At 38.4% G+C, this 16,897-nt stretch overlaps 2 protein-coding genes across 2 annotated transcripts in view; both read right to left on the minus strand.

Moving 5' to 3' along the window:
- Positions 1–5: 5 nt before the first annotated feature.
- Positions 6–1,538, minus strand: LOC106142985 (larval cuticle protein A2B-like). The gene is made up of 3 exons (XM_013344945.2): positions 1,429–1,538; positions 1,004–1,063; positions 6–421 (listed from the first exon to the last, which is right to left on the minus strand). The coding sequence occupies exons 1-3, from the start codon at positions 1,513–1,515 to the stop codon at positions 11–13; spliced, it is 558 nt and encodes a 185-aa protein (XP_013200399.1). The 5' UTR covers positions 1,516–1,538; the 3' UTR covers positions 6–10.
- Positions 1,539–6,984: 5,446 nt separating this feature from the next.
- Positions 6,985–16,897, minus strand: part of LOC106143210 (LIM domain transcription factor LMO4) — an 84,578-nt gene continuing 74,665 nt past the window's right edge. Inside the window, exon 5 of the mRNA XM_013345236.2 lies at positions 6,985–10,222. The gene's annotated coding sequence lies outside the window, so the exon portion shown is untranslated. The remainder of the gene's footprint in view (positions 10,223–16,897) is intronic.

A 16,897-nucleotide genomic window follows, 5' to 3' on the forward strand; every position in this document is an offset into this window, starting at 1 on the left:
TTTGCAATCATTAGTGGGACCATAAGCCGTGGCCCAGTCCAGCGCCGAGGCCCCAGCCTCCGTGGGAGAGTCCGAGGCTTCCCAGGCCCAAGTTACCAAGGCCCAAAGATCCTAGTCCGAGGCCCCACGCGCTCGTGGCGACTATAGGAGCCTGGGCGATAGCAATAGGGGCGACAGGGGCAATTTTAGTGACTGGCAGGTGTATTTGCTGCGGGTGTGCGGCCGGTCCGATTCTTTTGACGACGGCGTTGAACCCGGAGACAGGGTCGGCTGCGTAGTCCACAACGCGGATGGTGCCGTCTGGTTCCGCGAGGGAGTACGAGCCCTTGACAACGCCGCCGTCGCGGTGCTCAGTTTGCGCCTTGTTGTCGCCGGTCAGGGGGTCGCTTACGGCGTAGTTGAAGCCGTAGCGGGGGATTGACTGGAATTTGTAAAGGTGAAGTAAAATTATAAATGGCTAGTGAATAAGAGGGTTGGTGGTCGAATCGGTAAGGTGCCCGGTTAAAATGCGTGTGGCGCATAAAGGTACAGGTTGGAATCCCACCTCGGCCGTGTACCAATGACTCATTTCGAAGTTATGTACATTAGTTTGAATACTGACCGATGCTCTTACGGCGAGGGAAAATGTCGAGAGGAAATCTGCACATTCAGACAACTGGATGTGTAACCATGATCGATCCAATACGGGTTACGTTTAAAGGCTGCGGAGGTCAGATGGGAGTCGCTTCGTGTAAAAACCTGACTCACCGAATCCAGGATCAATGGTCAAGGGTATATACCCCGGGCTCCCCTCCAGAGTGGTGAGGATGCAACCGGGTCTTAAACCAGAAGAAAGAAGAAGTGAATAAGTGTACTAGTTTGCATTAGGTATTTAGCTATATCGCCGTATTATCATCAACATTTTTTTTATTACTCTTATAGGTACATTACTTTTATGAAACTTAACTTTTTATAGGAACCTCACGACTCATTTCATTTTTTAAACTTATAACTACATACTTACAATGGAATCGACTAGAGGGTATGAGGGTGCAGCTGCAGCCATCCCCAAGACGCAGGCAATCTGAAAAAAATAAACTATGCAGAAACTATTTTATGGCAAAAGCTCTCTCTCATTTTTGCATTTGCTAATTGTTGTATTGAATATTTTTGTGAAAGTAGCTGTTGACATTTAAATTACCTTAATTTAAGTTATGTTAAGGTCTGGTCGAATAACTTAAAAATAGATCTATCCTTAGTCGCCTGTTACGACTACGACATTCATGGGAAAGAGATGAAGTGGTCCTGTTCTTTTTTGTTTTGGTTTCGGGAACCACACGGCACTTTTTACTATCGATTTAACTTATTTTTTTAATATCGATTTAAACTACTATTGAAAACTTGTACATTTTAATTTTATCCAGGAATTAAGCCGTTCAAAAAACTTACTGCGACGTATGTGAACATGATGACTGGTTGATGCAGAACTTCTACTGTAAATGTTAGGTCCCGAACTCCGCTTATATATCGCGCCATTTGTCAATAGCTTTATCCTTCCTTTTCACGCTTATTGATTATTCGGTTACACCGTCAAAAATTTTCATAAATGGCTGAAATCAGAGACTTGTTAGAATGCATTATTAGTTTCATCAGAATCCTGTTTGGTCGGCTGACATTCGTTTACAGTGATGAGCACATACATACATATATGTTTGGTAATTCCTTAAAAAGGATTAATTTTATAGGCCCTTGACGTTATAATAATTCATTGCGATCTATCTAGGTAAGAAGTATCAAAAAAGTGAGATAGAAAGTTAATTTATTGTATTTTAAATAAACTAGTATAGGCACAAAGCATTTTGAAAGGAGGCACATGTAAGTTTTAGATTTTTTTAACGTAGTTTTGGATACCTTTCAATCTTGCGTGTATAGAATCAGATGGTTTTGCAGTCATTAATAATGTTCACAAATTTTGTACTTACCAGGGTACTAAAAGTCCTGAAAAGTACTTTGTTCCTTTTTGTTTTGTTACAGGGACAACGAAGAATTGATATAAATTCTGCTAGTTTTCATATTCGATTCAGTGAAGACCAAAATACTAGACCGTTTCCTCTATAAAAGGTGAATTTTCCGAGTTACATTGTAGGCTGTACTGCTGCTTTCTCCTTCTTTTCGAAAATGCATAGATACTCGCATATAAATAGACATGTCACTGCCATTTATCTTAGTAATAATAAAGAATGTTTTGTATAATTGTGCCAATACATATAATATTTACGAGAAGCAGTCACGCGGTAAAAATACAAGTAATAATAAGTTTTATTAATTCCACCCCGCTCTGCGTCTCGCATTCCTCAGCCCTTCACTATCCGGTTAATTCCCGCAATCAGCTCCATAATAAATTAACGCCATTACTAAATTATTCCCAGTTCTAGATTAACGTAGAAGTCGGGCCGCGGTCCGCCGGCCGCTCTTACATTATTACAGCATTCATTAGAGTTCGCTAATTACTCCTTGCTTTAATGAATAAGCTCTAATGAACCACTTTCTGTTAATTAAAGGCGGCACGGCGCGGGGGTGAAGGGGGTAAGCGGGAGGAACTTTTCTCCGGGCTCTGATTGCAAATGTGAATTTGTGTAAGTCTGAGTGGAAAGAGTGTTTCACTGAAAAGGGGTAATGAGTCGGTCGAGTGAGGCCGAATTAGTTGCAACTACCGTACACATTTTCAGCGTCTAATTACGAGCATGTATGTAGGTACCTTGTTGCATTATCCCCAATTAAGCATTATCATGCAACAATCGTGTATAATTTAATTGGCTGACTTAATAATAACTTATACGGTTCGGGTAACTTGTTAGTTTTTAAACAAAGAAAAAAAAAGAATGAAATAATTCTGGGGATTGGATTAGTTAGAGATAAAATTCTTAATAGCCATCAACCCATCCAATACAACAGCCTACTTTACTACTTGGTTTGGCGACATAAAGGTATTTTTATACATAGGTTCTTGAATATATAAAATCGAATCAAAATTTCAATAAAAATGTAATTTTACAAACGCTCATGACGGACATACGTAGTTACATAGGTAAGTGGAATAAACTGAATATCTTTATTGGCGAAAATCAAATTAATTTAGGTACCTATGGGGTAGGGTATCACATGTAATTTGGGGTTAGTATTTTAGTTACTTATAACTTAGTTAAAATCAGCCCACTACTCTCGATTGATGTTGAACACGTGTAAGACGAGAAGACTTTCAAATGATTTGAATACCACATGGAATTTGTTTGCGTACTATGTTCGACTGTGTAGATATGATTTGCATAAGGAAAACACACGATAGAATTCACATTATGCTATAGGATATCGTTAGCGTTTATCTTGGTATTTAGAAATACGAGGGTAGTGCAACGATTCCACTTCCTGAAATACGAGGGTGAATTGGGTAAATATAATTTACCTATGAACATTGAGAGATAACCTACCTATTTACCATTGATAGGTATAGTTGGGAATCGAACCTAGAACCACCAAATTGTCAGGTTGACGCCGCAGTAGAGTTGGAATGATCGTAGGTAAGTAGGTACACTAACAATCCATTATATCCGGAATATCTATTTGATTGGGAAAATATGTTTCTAGATCTAGTTTCAAGCACCCATATCCATATTTATATCACAAATGAGAAAGAGCGTTTGTTTGTTACCTCTTCACAGTTAAACCACTGAACCGATTTGCATGAAATTTTGCATATAGTATGGAGTACGGAGATGTACGCCCTCCTTCCTTGTCCTTGTTACAAATAAATATCGTAGATTTTAAAACACGAGTACTTATATGTATATAATGCAAACTGTTAAAAACTTTATTGCTGAATTTTATATATATTAAAGTAAATAATTCTAACATACAACAAACCACTGTTACAAGACGCTCATTAGTATTCCTTAAATTGAGAATATTGTAAAAGGAGAATTTTCCCGTAGGTAATACCGCCGGCTGAACACGGCTGGCTGGACAACGACCACGCATAATGATGTATGCTTACATCCACATAATATAAATATAGTAAAGTGTATCCTAATAAGCCACGAAAGAGACCCTGGAAGATTGTATGATGATGCCGCAAACTTTTCTTGTCTTTAGGTAATAATGAAAATACAAATTTTATTCGTAAAAACATCTTGTTAATTTAAAGACGGATAAACTGTTTTTACGATGACATGTTTTAACAAATAGGTAAAATTTATTTCAAATAGACAACATGAAGTTTATAATAAGCTACACTTAAAGAAAATGTACTTGTCACGTACTTATGTACCTACCAACTCTTATATAAAAACCTATTTTGGTATTTACCATACCTACCTAAAGATGACTAAAGTTGCCTACAAATTACTTGAAACTTAGCTATTTCAATTATGAAAAAAATACCCCCAATATTAATTGACAGATATTTTAGTACTTATCAGGAGATCTATGAGCAAGGTTTCTTCCGAGGCCTCGACACGCGAGAGGACACCATGAGTTACCACGCGGTACCACTTTCCAAAATTCATTTATTTACGTAAAATAAAGCAAACGGAACTTATTTTGGCCATTGTAAACTGGACACGAGCATCGTCAAATGACCCTCGCTACGGGTCCGAAATTCCGAATGTACAAGAACCGTCTGATAAGTAAGTAATGAGGCCTTTTGTTTCATGACAACGACTTCGAAAATTATTGTAATTTTCTTTGATTATTAGATACTTATGTTTGGTTCGTTACATATTCTTTTCTTTATTTATTCATCGTTCATTACAAAGTGAGCCCTTTAGCGAGCGATGCAAAAACGTTTCCAGTGACAGGAATATTTTTACAATTTCTTTACATAATTAAAACTTAACATAAGTTCAGTTCTTCCTTAGATGCAATAAATGAAAAGCAATCAAATAATGATTGAAGTTTAATTATATATATAAAAAGTTAATTTTTAATAATTAAGAGCCTTTATTGGAAGTCGGTTAAAAAGTGCAAGCTTCGGACTAGCCGCCCACATAGCACTGGGGCACGTAGCTCCCTCGGCGGGTAACTGGTTTCGGCTATTACCAGCGTGAATATTGCAGGCCTGGAGGCTCTATTGATTAGTCACCAACGAATGGCCGGCATCACTCATTCAACGCCGTGTCCACGCGTCCGTCACGGCGGCCGCAATTTTTCGACGGTTCCCGCCATTTCGCGATTTTTTCGCCGGTTTTTCGCTAAAGGCCTGCTACATATTTGATGGTACGTCTGTCAGGAAGGAAGAACGACTGCGTAATTGGTCCAGCCGCCGGATAAATTCTAACAAAAACCGTTCGCATTCGCCACCGGACGCGGGTTAATGAGCTCTATAGAAAATCATACAAATATTCTGATGAGGTGACGCATTTTTTCGGGCTATATACGAGGAGTACATTTTTCTTTATACAAAAGCGCCTCTTAAAATGTGTGGTCTCTCGCGAAAACCTTAAACTAATTTCGCGGAAAAGTCTACATTAAGATTTTTATGCCCTAGAAAAGGCCTTGGGTTTTTCTTTCTAAACATCTGTCAGAGGCAGAATTTTATCATCCATTGAAAATTGAAAATCTGTTGATTTCGTTTTTCTCGGAGGTCTGTAAAATCATTTTTTTCATTATCATCATCTCGGTCATAAAAAGTCTACTGCAGGAAATAAGGCTCTCCCTATGAATAATATTTTGATATTGTAGTCAATACTTAAACTACATTTTACACGAACTCATACAAATTTATAAATCTTTTAAGTTTTATCTACCTTTTATCTTCGGTCTAATTAAATAAAATCAAAATATTTTTGAATGCTAACTAGTTGTCCAGTGAGTCCGCCCGGTTGTCGTGGTACTCAAAAAAGGCTTCGTGAAGGCTTGTTTACATAATCGTTCAATTTGCAATGTTAAGCAGGCTCGACCAGATGTTTTCTTGCTTTTTAATCCAACAGAATGTATTTTTGTGGAAAACAATGGTACATTTGCCCCGCGGAGTCAAACTCCATCATAAATTAAAATAAAATTAATATTGTCTTGTTTTAAGAGTCGTTTTCTGCATATTAAAAATCTTTAAAATTTAATTTGTTTTTATAACTAAAATTAATTTATTCCTAAAAAAACACCAATGACGGGAATTTACATTTAGGAAATAATTAGGTACGTTAAATTTGTACTTACACTCAGTGTTTTACCAAGTATCACCTAAAGCTAATTAGTCTGTGACTATCTGAATTTGTCTTTACTGTGAAAAGACTATATGTGTACTGGGTTAAAAAAGGCAAATAATAGAAAAGCAATTATTGATTTGTAACGGTAATGTATGTGAATGCTATCGACGTTTCCGTGAATAGATTTGCGATGTTGGTTCGCATGATATAATATTTATTTAATGTAGTAGTTCATGGAGGATTTAAATTTTTTTGTTTGCTCATAAGTTTTCTATTCATGAGTTATAAGTTGTTTTTGGACGACTTTATTGCATTCATATTCGGTATAGAGGTACCACTGATCTGTATGACTATGGAGCTGTGAAGTAGATATTTAAACTTCCCGATGACATTAAAAGATATACCTAGGCGGATTGGATATTGGTGCCGTGTGGTTCCCTGCACCAATAGAAAAATAGGACCACTCCATCTCTTTCTCATTAACAAGCTTCGGACTAGCCGCCGACTGAGATAGGCTTGTAAACTTGGAGTCTTCTTTAAGGCGACGGGCTAGTAACCTGCCACTTTTGGATCTTAACTCTATCATTAAGCCAAACAGCTAAGCGTGGGTATTATCAGTCTTCTCAAGACTTTTACTATTGCATACATTTTCTGCATCCTGATTAAATTTTTACCTACTTAACTGTTCATACAATGGTTTATCCCCTCAAAATATTTGTCCTAAAATAACTAGGTCAGGTAGTCTTCCAAAGATTAGTGGCTTACTGAAAGGATAAAAGGATATAATTTCAATGAAACGATGCTATAATTTACAAAATTTTATTTTCTCCTTTCCTCGACTCTCTTATACTAGAATTTATGTTCTTTCTTTGTTGACTGGTAACACCACAACTTTCACTTCCCTTAACAAACTGCCCCCACTTCATTCTAACTGGGGATTTCCACGACAGTCTCACTAGACATTGTCAGTGAATTTCATGTTGAAGAATGAAGGTATTCCATACAATTTGATACGAATCTTTACGATACGATAAATTGTCAAATGATATACAAGTGTCGTGTAAGATCCCACTTTAAACAGAAATTCTGGTCTCAAAATCAGCCAATGAAATAATAGGCAAATGTTATCACTTTAACTTCAAAGTAGAGGTAACGATTAGAAATTTGCATTTAGTACGTTTGTCTGGACTGTATGTTCTTTATTAGTTGATTCAGTGATATATAAATACTTGTTACCTCACCAGGCAGACCTTAGTCAGTTTGTCTTTTAACTTGAGAAGTGGGAGCAGTTTTATATATTAAACAATGGTTTGATGGCAAGATTCACTAAACGCTAACATTTACAGGTATGTCGATGTGACCTTTAATTTCAAATAGCCTTTAGTACAGTCTGAAGCTCTGGGTTAATACAATTAAGTATATAAGAAATATAACATAGGAATCCTACTCTTCAGAAATATAAACATTAGGCTTACCCTTGTCCATACGTAAAACTTAATGATATTTTGCCTTGACTTATTATATTTCGATTAGATGTGATATAATGAATGATTATACGTGCATCTATTGAGAGCATTTTTGTGTTATCATTATGAGAAATAAAGATTGATTTTAAATTTGTAAGTTTATTTACCGAAACTTATAAATTTAAAACCATACTGGCGTTGTCAGCCGAAGAGATACAGGAGATGGTAAACTGTATGTACCTATGAAGCTTTGTATTCTTATTAGAAAGGAATTAAAGTGAACGTCAGTAAAACTTAAACATTGTTTTTTGAATTGGAGAAGAAAATGACAGCATGTAATATTTTGATTGGAGGAGGAAAAGTTGAGCAAGTGAAAGAGTTTTTATATCTAGCATCAAAGTTTAAATCAGATGGCAAGTGTGATAGTAATATTGAAAGGAGAGTGAACGCGGGGAACATGGTGAATGGAGGTTTGCATGCCTTTATAAGCAGTCAGAAACTGTCCAAAAAGGCTCGCCTGGCTATGCATAGGGACGTGTTGGTTCCAACATTAAAGAATGGGAGCGAAAGTTGGGTGTAAAAGAAGCACTAAAGCAGAATAAATGCGGTGGAAGTGAGAGCGTTAAGGAGTATGATCGGTGTGACATTGAGTAACCGGATAAGGAACAGCGTGATAAGGGAATGTTGTGACGTGAAAGAAGATGTAGTCACAGGAATAGAAAAGGTTATGTTAAGATGGTTTGGTCATGTGGAGAGGATGAATGAAAGCAAGTTGACTATGCAAATATACAAGGAGTGTCGAGGGAAAGGTCGGAGTGGGAAGGCATAGACGAACGTATCTTGATCAAATTAAGGAAGTCCTGAAAAAGGGTCAGGTCAAGAGTAGCCGAACTTGCCTGAAGAGAATTATGAATGTTGATGAAGCGATGGAAATATGCAGATATCGTGGCATGTGGAAAGATGTAGTTTCTGCCTACCCCCCCGGGCAAAATGTGATGTGTGCGTGATACTTGTATATATTACATGGAGGTCTAATGATTAATAGAATGCGGTGGATTTTATATTTTTCTGAGTTGATTCACTCTGATCAATCATACAGGGACCAGCATGTTGTAATCATTGCATAATCAGAGGTGTTATGCAAATCCTTTGAGAATGGTAGGACATGTATAACACGACATTAGGTGAGTCATGGCCTCAGGATAGTTTTTAAACAAACAGGCCATTTATGAACTGAGGACTCCACTAATTATTAATTCACTTAAAATACTCATGAATATCATAAGCCTTTTATTATATACTAGTGAGCAGCTTTTACAAAGACTGAAAATTATTTACAGACACATCGATCATACTTTGGAGAAAACAACTTTACAGTATGACATATAGTTTAAATATGTATGCAAATATACAATACTTGACACGATTTAAGTACATTTAATACATATAAGGAATGTTAGCGTTTAAGATAACTTACATACTGTATACATTTATAATCGATTTGAACAATAAACTGATGGTAAACAGATCAATATATACAGAGATCTAGTATAATTTTGAAACTTCATAGTTGGCATCGTTTTATTGCTAACAAGTTATTTTATCGATTTAGGTACAAGATGTGTCTACTTACGGCTAAGATGTTATGCTACTATGTACAGATAAACGATTAAAATAACGGGCCAACGTAAAGAGCTCGTTGTTTATATACGAAATAACAAATTTATTCGAGAAATTTATTTACACAGCAAGATTGTAAATCACAGAGATGAGTGCAAGAAACACGGTCGATGTTAAAATAATAAGAATTCATACTCATACGGTGTACCCATTGGCAAGACTTGACACGCGACGCGACAATGCTTTTAAGTTATTTAAACATTTGAATTCATCAATTAAGAAATTGTAACAAATACGGTATTGTAACAATTGTGGACTACTTGTTTAATAATTGCCACACTAATTTTTCATTACATCATCAAAAGGTATCATTTAACTAAATAAAAAATAAAACCTACAACGGAAGTACGCTGACGCGCAGTTAGGGATGTCATCGACATTTTCTCATGTGTTCATTTCATTATCACGATAAATAGCAACAACACCTTTGTGTTTGACACACCTCATTCTGTTCAACTCTTAAGTACCAGTAATTAATGGAAATTTACATACAGCGAGTAAAGTTTTACATAAATTTTCACAACCGAAATTAAATATGTATGTTCTAAGTTAACAGTTCAATGACTTCACAAACGTATTACTGACCATCGGTAGTAATTTAAGTCCGTTGTGTTTATTAGTCTGTGGCACAACACTTCACTCTGCTTCGTCACTCGGAGGAGATGTTTTGAGGGCTGCCGTGGTGAGGTCCAGGGCTGGTTCCTGGGAGAGAGTTGGAATCACGGGGGCATGGAGCCCGAGAGCGCTCAGGGGAGGCCTTAAGTACGGTGGAATCATCGACATGGTCGGCTCGACGTCTGTGGACGAGCAGGCCGGCATCGCGGGCGGCGTCCAGCAAGCTGCACTCGAAGGCTCCGGCTTCATCGTCGGCGCGCTTAAGTACGAACACGCCATCATCTGTCAACAAAACAAAAAGAAAATTAGGAAAAAGGCTATTAAGGAAGATTGTTCGAGTTGTTTCCAGAGTAAAGTATAGCTTTCATAAATAATGAAATATGTAGTGAGTATTATGAGATGAGAGGCCTAAAGAATTCGCGAGTGATGCGGAGGGAGGCTGCTTCTCTAATCACGCTAATGGCCAATGCGCAGCCCCTCTCCGCTGTAAGGAGGCTTTCAGGCTAATATAAGTGGGCGCAGGAGCAGAGCAGTTCAGTGCTAAATCGTATCACATGTCCGCCACGCCGCCGCTTGTGCTTTCATACATTACACTGGAACTTTTCTAGATTATTCAGTTTCTCATAACTTTGGTACTGAGATAATCATAGGGAGCATGAACTGGGGAACATTATTTTTATTCCGATATCCATTTTGTTAGACTGATCATCTAAATTGAAGGGAATTTCCGGAAAAAAATGTTTAAAATTTTAATAAGTATAAGACTTCACTGACGTCCTTGAATTAAAATATCCTTTCCTCAAGTTTATGTAAAAATATAAGTAATGTATCTATCTAAAAAAGATTTCTTTTTAAGAAACAAAGTAGAAAACATTCCAGAAAACTCTTGATATTCGCAAAATTAGTTCTGTCAGTCAGTTGGTACGTGGCAAATTACTAGTGTTTAGATAAATCTCACGTTCTCCAATAAATCTTGAAGGAATTGCAGCCAAAGCGTTTAGCCGTTATATATCATGGCGTCGGTGCAGGCCGCGGGTTGCGTCCATTTTTCACACATCGCCTTTTAAATTGATTGTATAGCCAGTCCCGAAATTGGTTATTATTGGCGATCCTTCTCTATAATTAAATTTAGAATTGATCACAGTTATGTGCAATAATACCAGATTTATGAGGCTCTAAACTACTAAAGATGAAAATTTGTATTGAATCCGGAATTGATACTGCGCTAATACTGTAGAATAGTTAGGCAGGTACATAGTTAATGTGGCGAACAAAAGCCTCTACACAATTGGCATAGTTCGCGTAACAGCTGCTCGGTACACGGAGTGTTCTAACAATGATATTGTAACTTTAATATTTATTGCACTTGATCAACTCGGGCCCTGCGTCGCCCGACGACGTTTGCTCTACGAGTATTGGTATGTAAGTTAAATTAAAAACACGACATTTCATGCATAAATTGAGTGGTACGTCTAGCCCCCAACAAGCAGAACTTAATTAACCGCCGCCATTGTGCGCCAGTAAACCCTTATAAACGCTTTGGTTAATATGTTTAAGCGGCGGTATTGCTTTAGAAGACCTAAACTCTCCTATGAGAATAAACAGAGCTCGAGGCGGGAGCGGAGCGGACGTGGCGCTCGGCCGAGTCCCGACGCTCAAATGAATTAGTGGTGTTGTGCTGTGACCACCTCCCACGCGGCGGACGAGGGGCATGTTGCGATTAAAATATAATTAGGAGCTCGGCAATTGTTTCGCCATCGAGCCAGGTGGCTCGGCTCGGGCTAGGAAAATTAAATAGCCGTATAGGGTTTCCAATTACGCTAGCTCGGCCGCGGAAAACACGCTTATTGCCTAATAATAGAAGGGGAAACAATATGAGGATCTTGTATAGTTGATTAATTATTTTGCGCTGCGCAAGCTGGTACGGTTAAAAATCCCACCGGAAGTGTGCGGGCGCCGCAGGGTGGTTGTGCAGGTGTAGTGTAGCGTATTAATTAGTATCGGAGAGACTGCGCGATAAATCACGCGCACCTAGCGCATACTTTAATGAATTCAAACGGGCTGCGATAATTGCGTACCTAATTACGGCGGACGGAGCCGGCTAATTTATCACTGTCGGATTATGAATTAGGAATATCGTTAATTAAACATGCATAATGTTTATGCGAGCCATTGTCGTAGCGGCTCGCGGATGAAACAATTGTATTCGGAACTATTGTGCCAAGAATACACGATGACACGCAATTGCGACGATAATCGAATCAACCGGAGTATGTATCTCATTTTGGAATGAAAACTTAATTTTATCTACGTCAAAATATACAACGCCTTAAAAATTCATATATACAAAACCTTAGAAACTTAAGCATTCATCATATAAAAAGGGCAGAATTTTATAATATCCGGTGAAAAACCAGCGAGGTCAATGTTTATGAAAGAAATCTATGTTAATGGATATTTGATAAATCTAAATAAGTTTAATTGAAGTTTCTACTTTAGTACCGTAATATAGCAAAGATGCAATTTGCAAAGGTCAGATTATGTAGCCGAGGTCACCGTGCTGACCCTACATCCGTGTAGTAATGACCGACACATGATACGCAGCCAAGCCAACCTGCAGGCTACCCAAAATAATAGGCCGACCAAGTTTCAACCTTATTTGTTAATTTTAATGCATGTACTAAGTTTTTTAGTAGTGGAGTAACAGGAAAGGAAATATACTTTTGCGCAAGTTCGTATGTACACTAACACTTGTAGTATAAGTTGGTATTATTATCCGCGTTTTGATTCGTAATGAATGTAACGTTTTGTTTACTGCATCTTAAAAGACTGAAAAGGTTGGTTACCTATAGAGATAAATTCACACGATTCACAAATTATCTAGGATCAATTAAATGTATTATCGAACTAAAAAATCTCTCAAAGTTACCACGAAAGTGTCACTACTAGCAATAAGTAAACCATCAGAAACTGGAACTTTAAGTGAACTAGACAAGGGATATCTCGAAATTCCCAATAAAGCAGCAACCTTAGCTAAAAGTAAACCATCGAAAATTAAAGTTCTTGCAAACTTTAGGGCAATGTCAATACGCAGCACTACAAATTTGATTATTAAACGGTTCAAGAAAGGGTTGCATACATACGTCCAATATAATATCGAGCTGAATGGAAAGCGGCTCCGCTTACACAATGGACATTCCATTAACTAGTAGAGCAAACACGGCCGCATCCGGACTAACTCAATACAGAACGATTTCTGGCGAGCGATACTCGCACATTCGGTTGCTAGATGACGACGCTACAGATATGTATGTTGTTTCTACTAACTATTAGTTAGACAAGTTTATTAATAAATTTTGTAAACAAATATATTTCTTCCCGGTATTACAAAAATGTAAGTCGACACGACTTTTCACATTTGTGAGTTATCATCTTTTATTGCGTTATTGCGGTGCCGTTATCTGTTACAAGGTTCCCAGAGTTATCTTATGATCACACTCATTGTTATTTAAAGAAAATGTATATTAATTTCATTGATTATTAATATACGTTTAAAAAGATTATTTTGATATTACATATTTGATTTTTGATAATTTTATTTTGATGAATGATTTGTTTATCCGTCTTTAAATAAACATTAAAAAAATGTTAAGAGCATGGCTCTCATAGTAATTCGTACGTTAAGTTTATGGTATTCAAAATCCGGCATTTAACTTATTGGCTCGGTCATTGTATCCTTCTACAGTCTCCACATTTTGCATGCGGTCGATCGGGACATTCCCATCGGGTTGTAACAACACTAGCTGTTTATATTGGGCGGCCGACGATCGGATAGACTTTCGCGAGACAATGGTCGGCCCTAAATAATTTAATAGTTGTAGACGGGCGCGTCGAGACGACGGCAAACAGTCCACGTTTGCCGATATTGAGATCATACCCTCGGCTCGGGAGGATCGCCTTTAGTAGGCTATTGTCGCATGATGACTTACGGTCGCATGGATGGTTTTGGAGGCAGTATTAAGTTTGTGAGAGATGGGTACCCCGGTGTTGACAGAATATACAAATTAAGTATATGATAAGAGTACATAAAAACTTAACGATAAACAATTTATATAAAATATCTTTAAGATCACAACAAAACAAATAAAACAAAGAAACATAACGCAATTTTTGTAGAAATAACTATTTTGTTCATAATAATCTGAAGTCAGAGTCTACTTATAGACAATAACTATCATAAACTATCAATATGTTTCTAAAATTTAAAGGCACTGAGTTGTTTTATTTCCAGTTTATATAATCAGAAGCGAACTAATTTACGTAATACGTTTCGCAAATTCAGACGAGCAATAAGATATGGCACGGTTAGATATAAGAGTGATAGTGAGCGTTCGGTTCGGGCGGGCGGCCATAAATTAGGGCGGGCGAGGGCGGGCGGTGTCGCGTGCGCCGCGGCCGTTTGTCGCGTCGCGTGCGCCCGCGCTCATTCCTTATTCATGCAGGCGCGGCACGCACCATCGCAAACTAAAAGCGCTACAGATACGATACTCTAACGTTAGGTGATCTTTGATCTAACAATTATCGTTTGTAGCATGTCCTATGCGAATTAAAGACCATTCCTCCATCAGATCTCAGAACGACGAAACGAGAATTTTGCTCGTATTATGAATGGATAAGTACGTAACTAGTTGCTCTTCTGTGCTTTGGGTAAGTTGAGGTAAAACGGTGGCCCGCGCCAGCCCGGCCCGTCAACTTTGCTCTCGATGACCGCTGCATTAATCATCGCTCACGTCTTCACCGATCAATGTTTATCTGCCGACAGCCCTCGTCTTTATGGCCCCATGGGTTACTCCATATTTTTATACAAACTTACTAGTTTACTCGTGCACGACGATTTCAACGTAATTTCGGCTGACTCGGGACTGAAGGGAAAACTATTTCGAGTGCCATAATGTTACTTAAAGGAGTAAGTCCGTCAAAGAGTTTTGCATAATCTCGATAACGAGCGTTCGAGTCGGTCTCTTACTTCAAAGCTGCCGTTTCAGTTACAGTTTATTATTAATAAAATTTGGTCGGGTTGTTGGTAGGGCACCGGGTAGCGGGGCAGCGGGGCCGGCCGTAACGAGCGTGGACCGCGCTCGTTATCGGCCCGGCCGGCCAGCGCCGCGGAAAATTCGCCCGAAACTGACGCGCGTGAAAATTTAATGAACGGCCGGACGCTAGTTAACTAAAAGGTAAAGTGCACCCTCTTGACGTGTTCGGTAAATATTAATAGTGAGTATGCTAGCGTGCGCCATTAAAAATGCACGAGTCCGCGGACACGATGCCCGGCGCCGGCCCGCGTTCATTAGCCTCTTTACATGCGGTCCCTTCTTAAAATTAACTCAGTTTTACTTGAGTCATTTCACACAAATGTAAATTTACACCTTCGATAAGCAATTTCTCAATTAAGCACGAATTACTAAGGTAGTAAACTAATACTGGCGTGTTGACAAACATAACGCCTGAACTCTTTCTTGGCCAGCACATATCGCAATCGAATTTGCCGGATACAATGCGACATTCAATATCGAACTTCCTCTAGTTGCGCTCTATGCATGACCTGCAAACACTTCCTAGAACAAGTTTTACTATCCGAGCCATTTTAAAACTCTTACGGCCACTATTAGGGATAATAGAAACTGTCTAGCTGGAACGATGAGTCAAGGAATTATATCGAAGGCTGGAATGATCCAAGTTTGACTTTTATGTGGATTTCGTTTGCGAGAACGACAGTCGTTTGTAGTCCGAGGAAAGTGTTCAAGTTTGGTAAGTCGCGGGGTGTTTGTCGGGAGGGAGGCGAGGGTGGCGCGATATTTGTTACGCAGTAATGAGGATCGTTAATTATGTATAGCAAGGTGCGTTACTTCAATTCAGAACGGTTCAGTGTCGCGGCGCTAGCAAACGAGGTCAAGGGTTCGCGACTCTCAACCCTGAGGGGCTGCCAAATTAATGAGGCACTCCTTTGTAATAAAGAAATAACAAGAATTGCGCACGCGAACTCGGGAGTTGGTGTCATTAGAGACTAGGCGCCGCGAAGTCTCCACCGCACGCCTAAACAACGCGGATTCAAAATTTACAAAAGAATCTTCGTTTATTCAATATCGGAGCTAAAAATGTTGTCTTAATTATTTTTATCACTTACTAAAGAAACTTTTAAACAAACATATTCTGTATTAAATATGTGGTCCCTACCCTATAAATGGCCTTGAATTATGTTTGCAATAATAAATAATTTCCATTTCTAAACACCTTGGAAGAAAAAAAACCTAATTAAAGCCGCAACTTTGGTAAGTGCCGTCCAAGACATACGACACGGTTCATATTAGCCAAGAGGGTAGATTAGGGCTGCAGGCCCCGGGGCCCGCGGGCGGGTTTCTAAGCCCGGCTAATTGGATGAACCGCCAGTCTCCAATTAGCGTTGTGATTCATTTTAATCGGGCACCCCTATCACTGCAACTCTCATCGTCGAGTTTAAATTATACTAGTGGTTTACAAGGCGGCGCAATTTTTTTTTCAAAAGAATCCTCTTTTTTACAATTTGCTTTAACGAAATATATAGAAGATACAATGTCTGACATATCAGAAAAAATAGCTGGGTTTTTGCAATCGGCATGTTGGTTGTATCCTTAGGGTGCATTAATAGAGGATTTTCCGAAATTTTCGCTGGAACGGAAACTAATATATATTCTTATATTATGTAAAAATAGCGCAATGTTTCAAGTCTAAAGTATACCAATACAAAGGTTGTTTCCAAGGCTAATTTGTCAATTTTCGAAGTGACTCACTCTACTAGACCAGCCGCCAACCCTTTCGCTAAACCTTTCATCGTTTCATCGTACCTGAGTTTTTAAAGGCCGTTTTTTTATAAATACCACTTACAGTAAACAAAGGGTCGTTTCAAGGTCGGTATTTAAT

Source organism: Amyelois transitella, chromosome 2 (assembly GCF_032362555.1).
Source record: "Amyelois transitella isolate CPQ chromosome 2, ilAmyTran1.1, whole genome shotgun sequence".
In the NCBI taxonomy this organism is placed as follows: Eukaryota; Metazoa; Arthropoda; class Insecta; order Lepidoptera; family Pyralidae; genus Amyelois; species Amyelois transitella.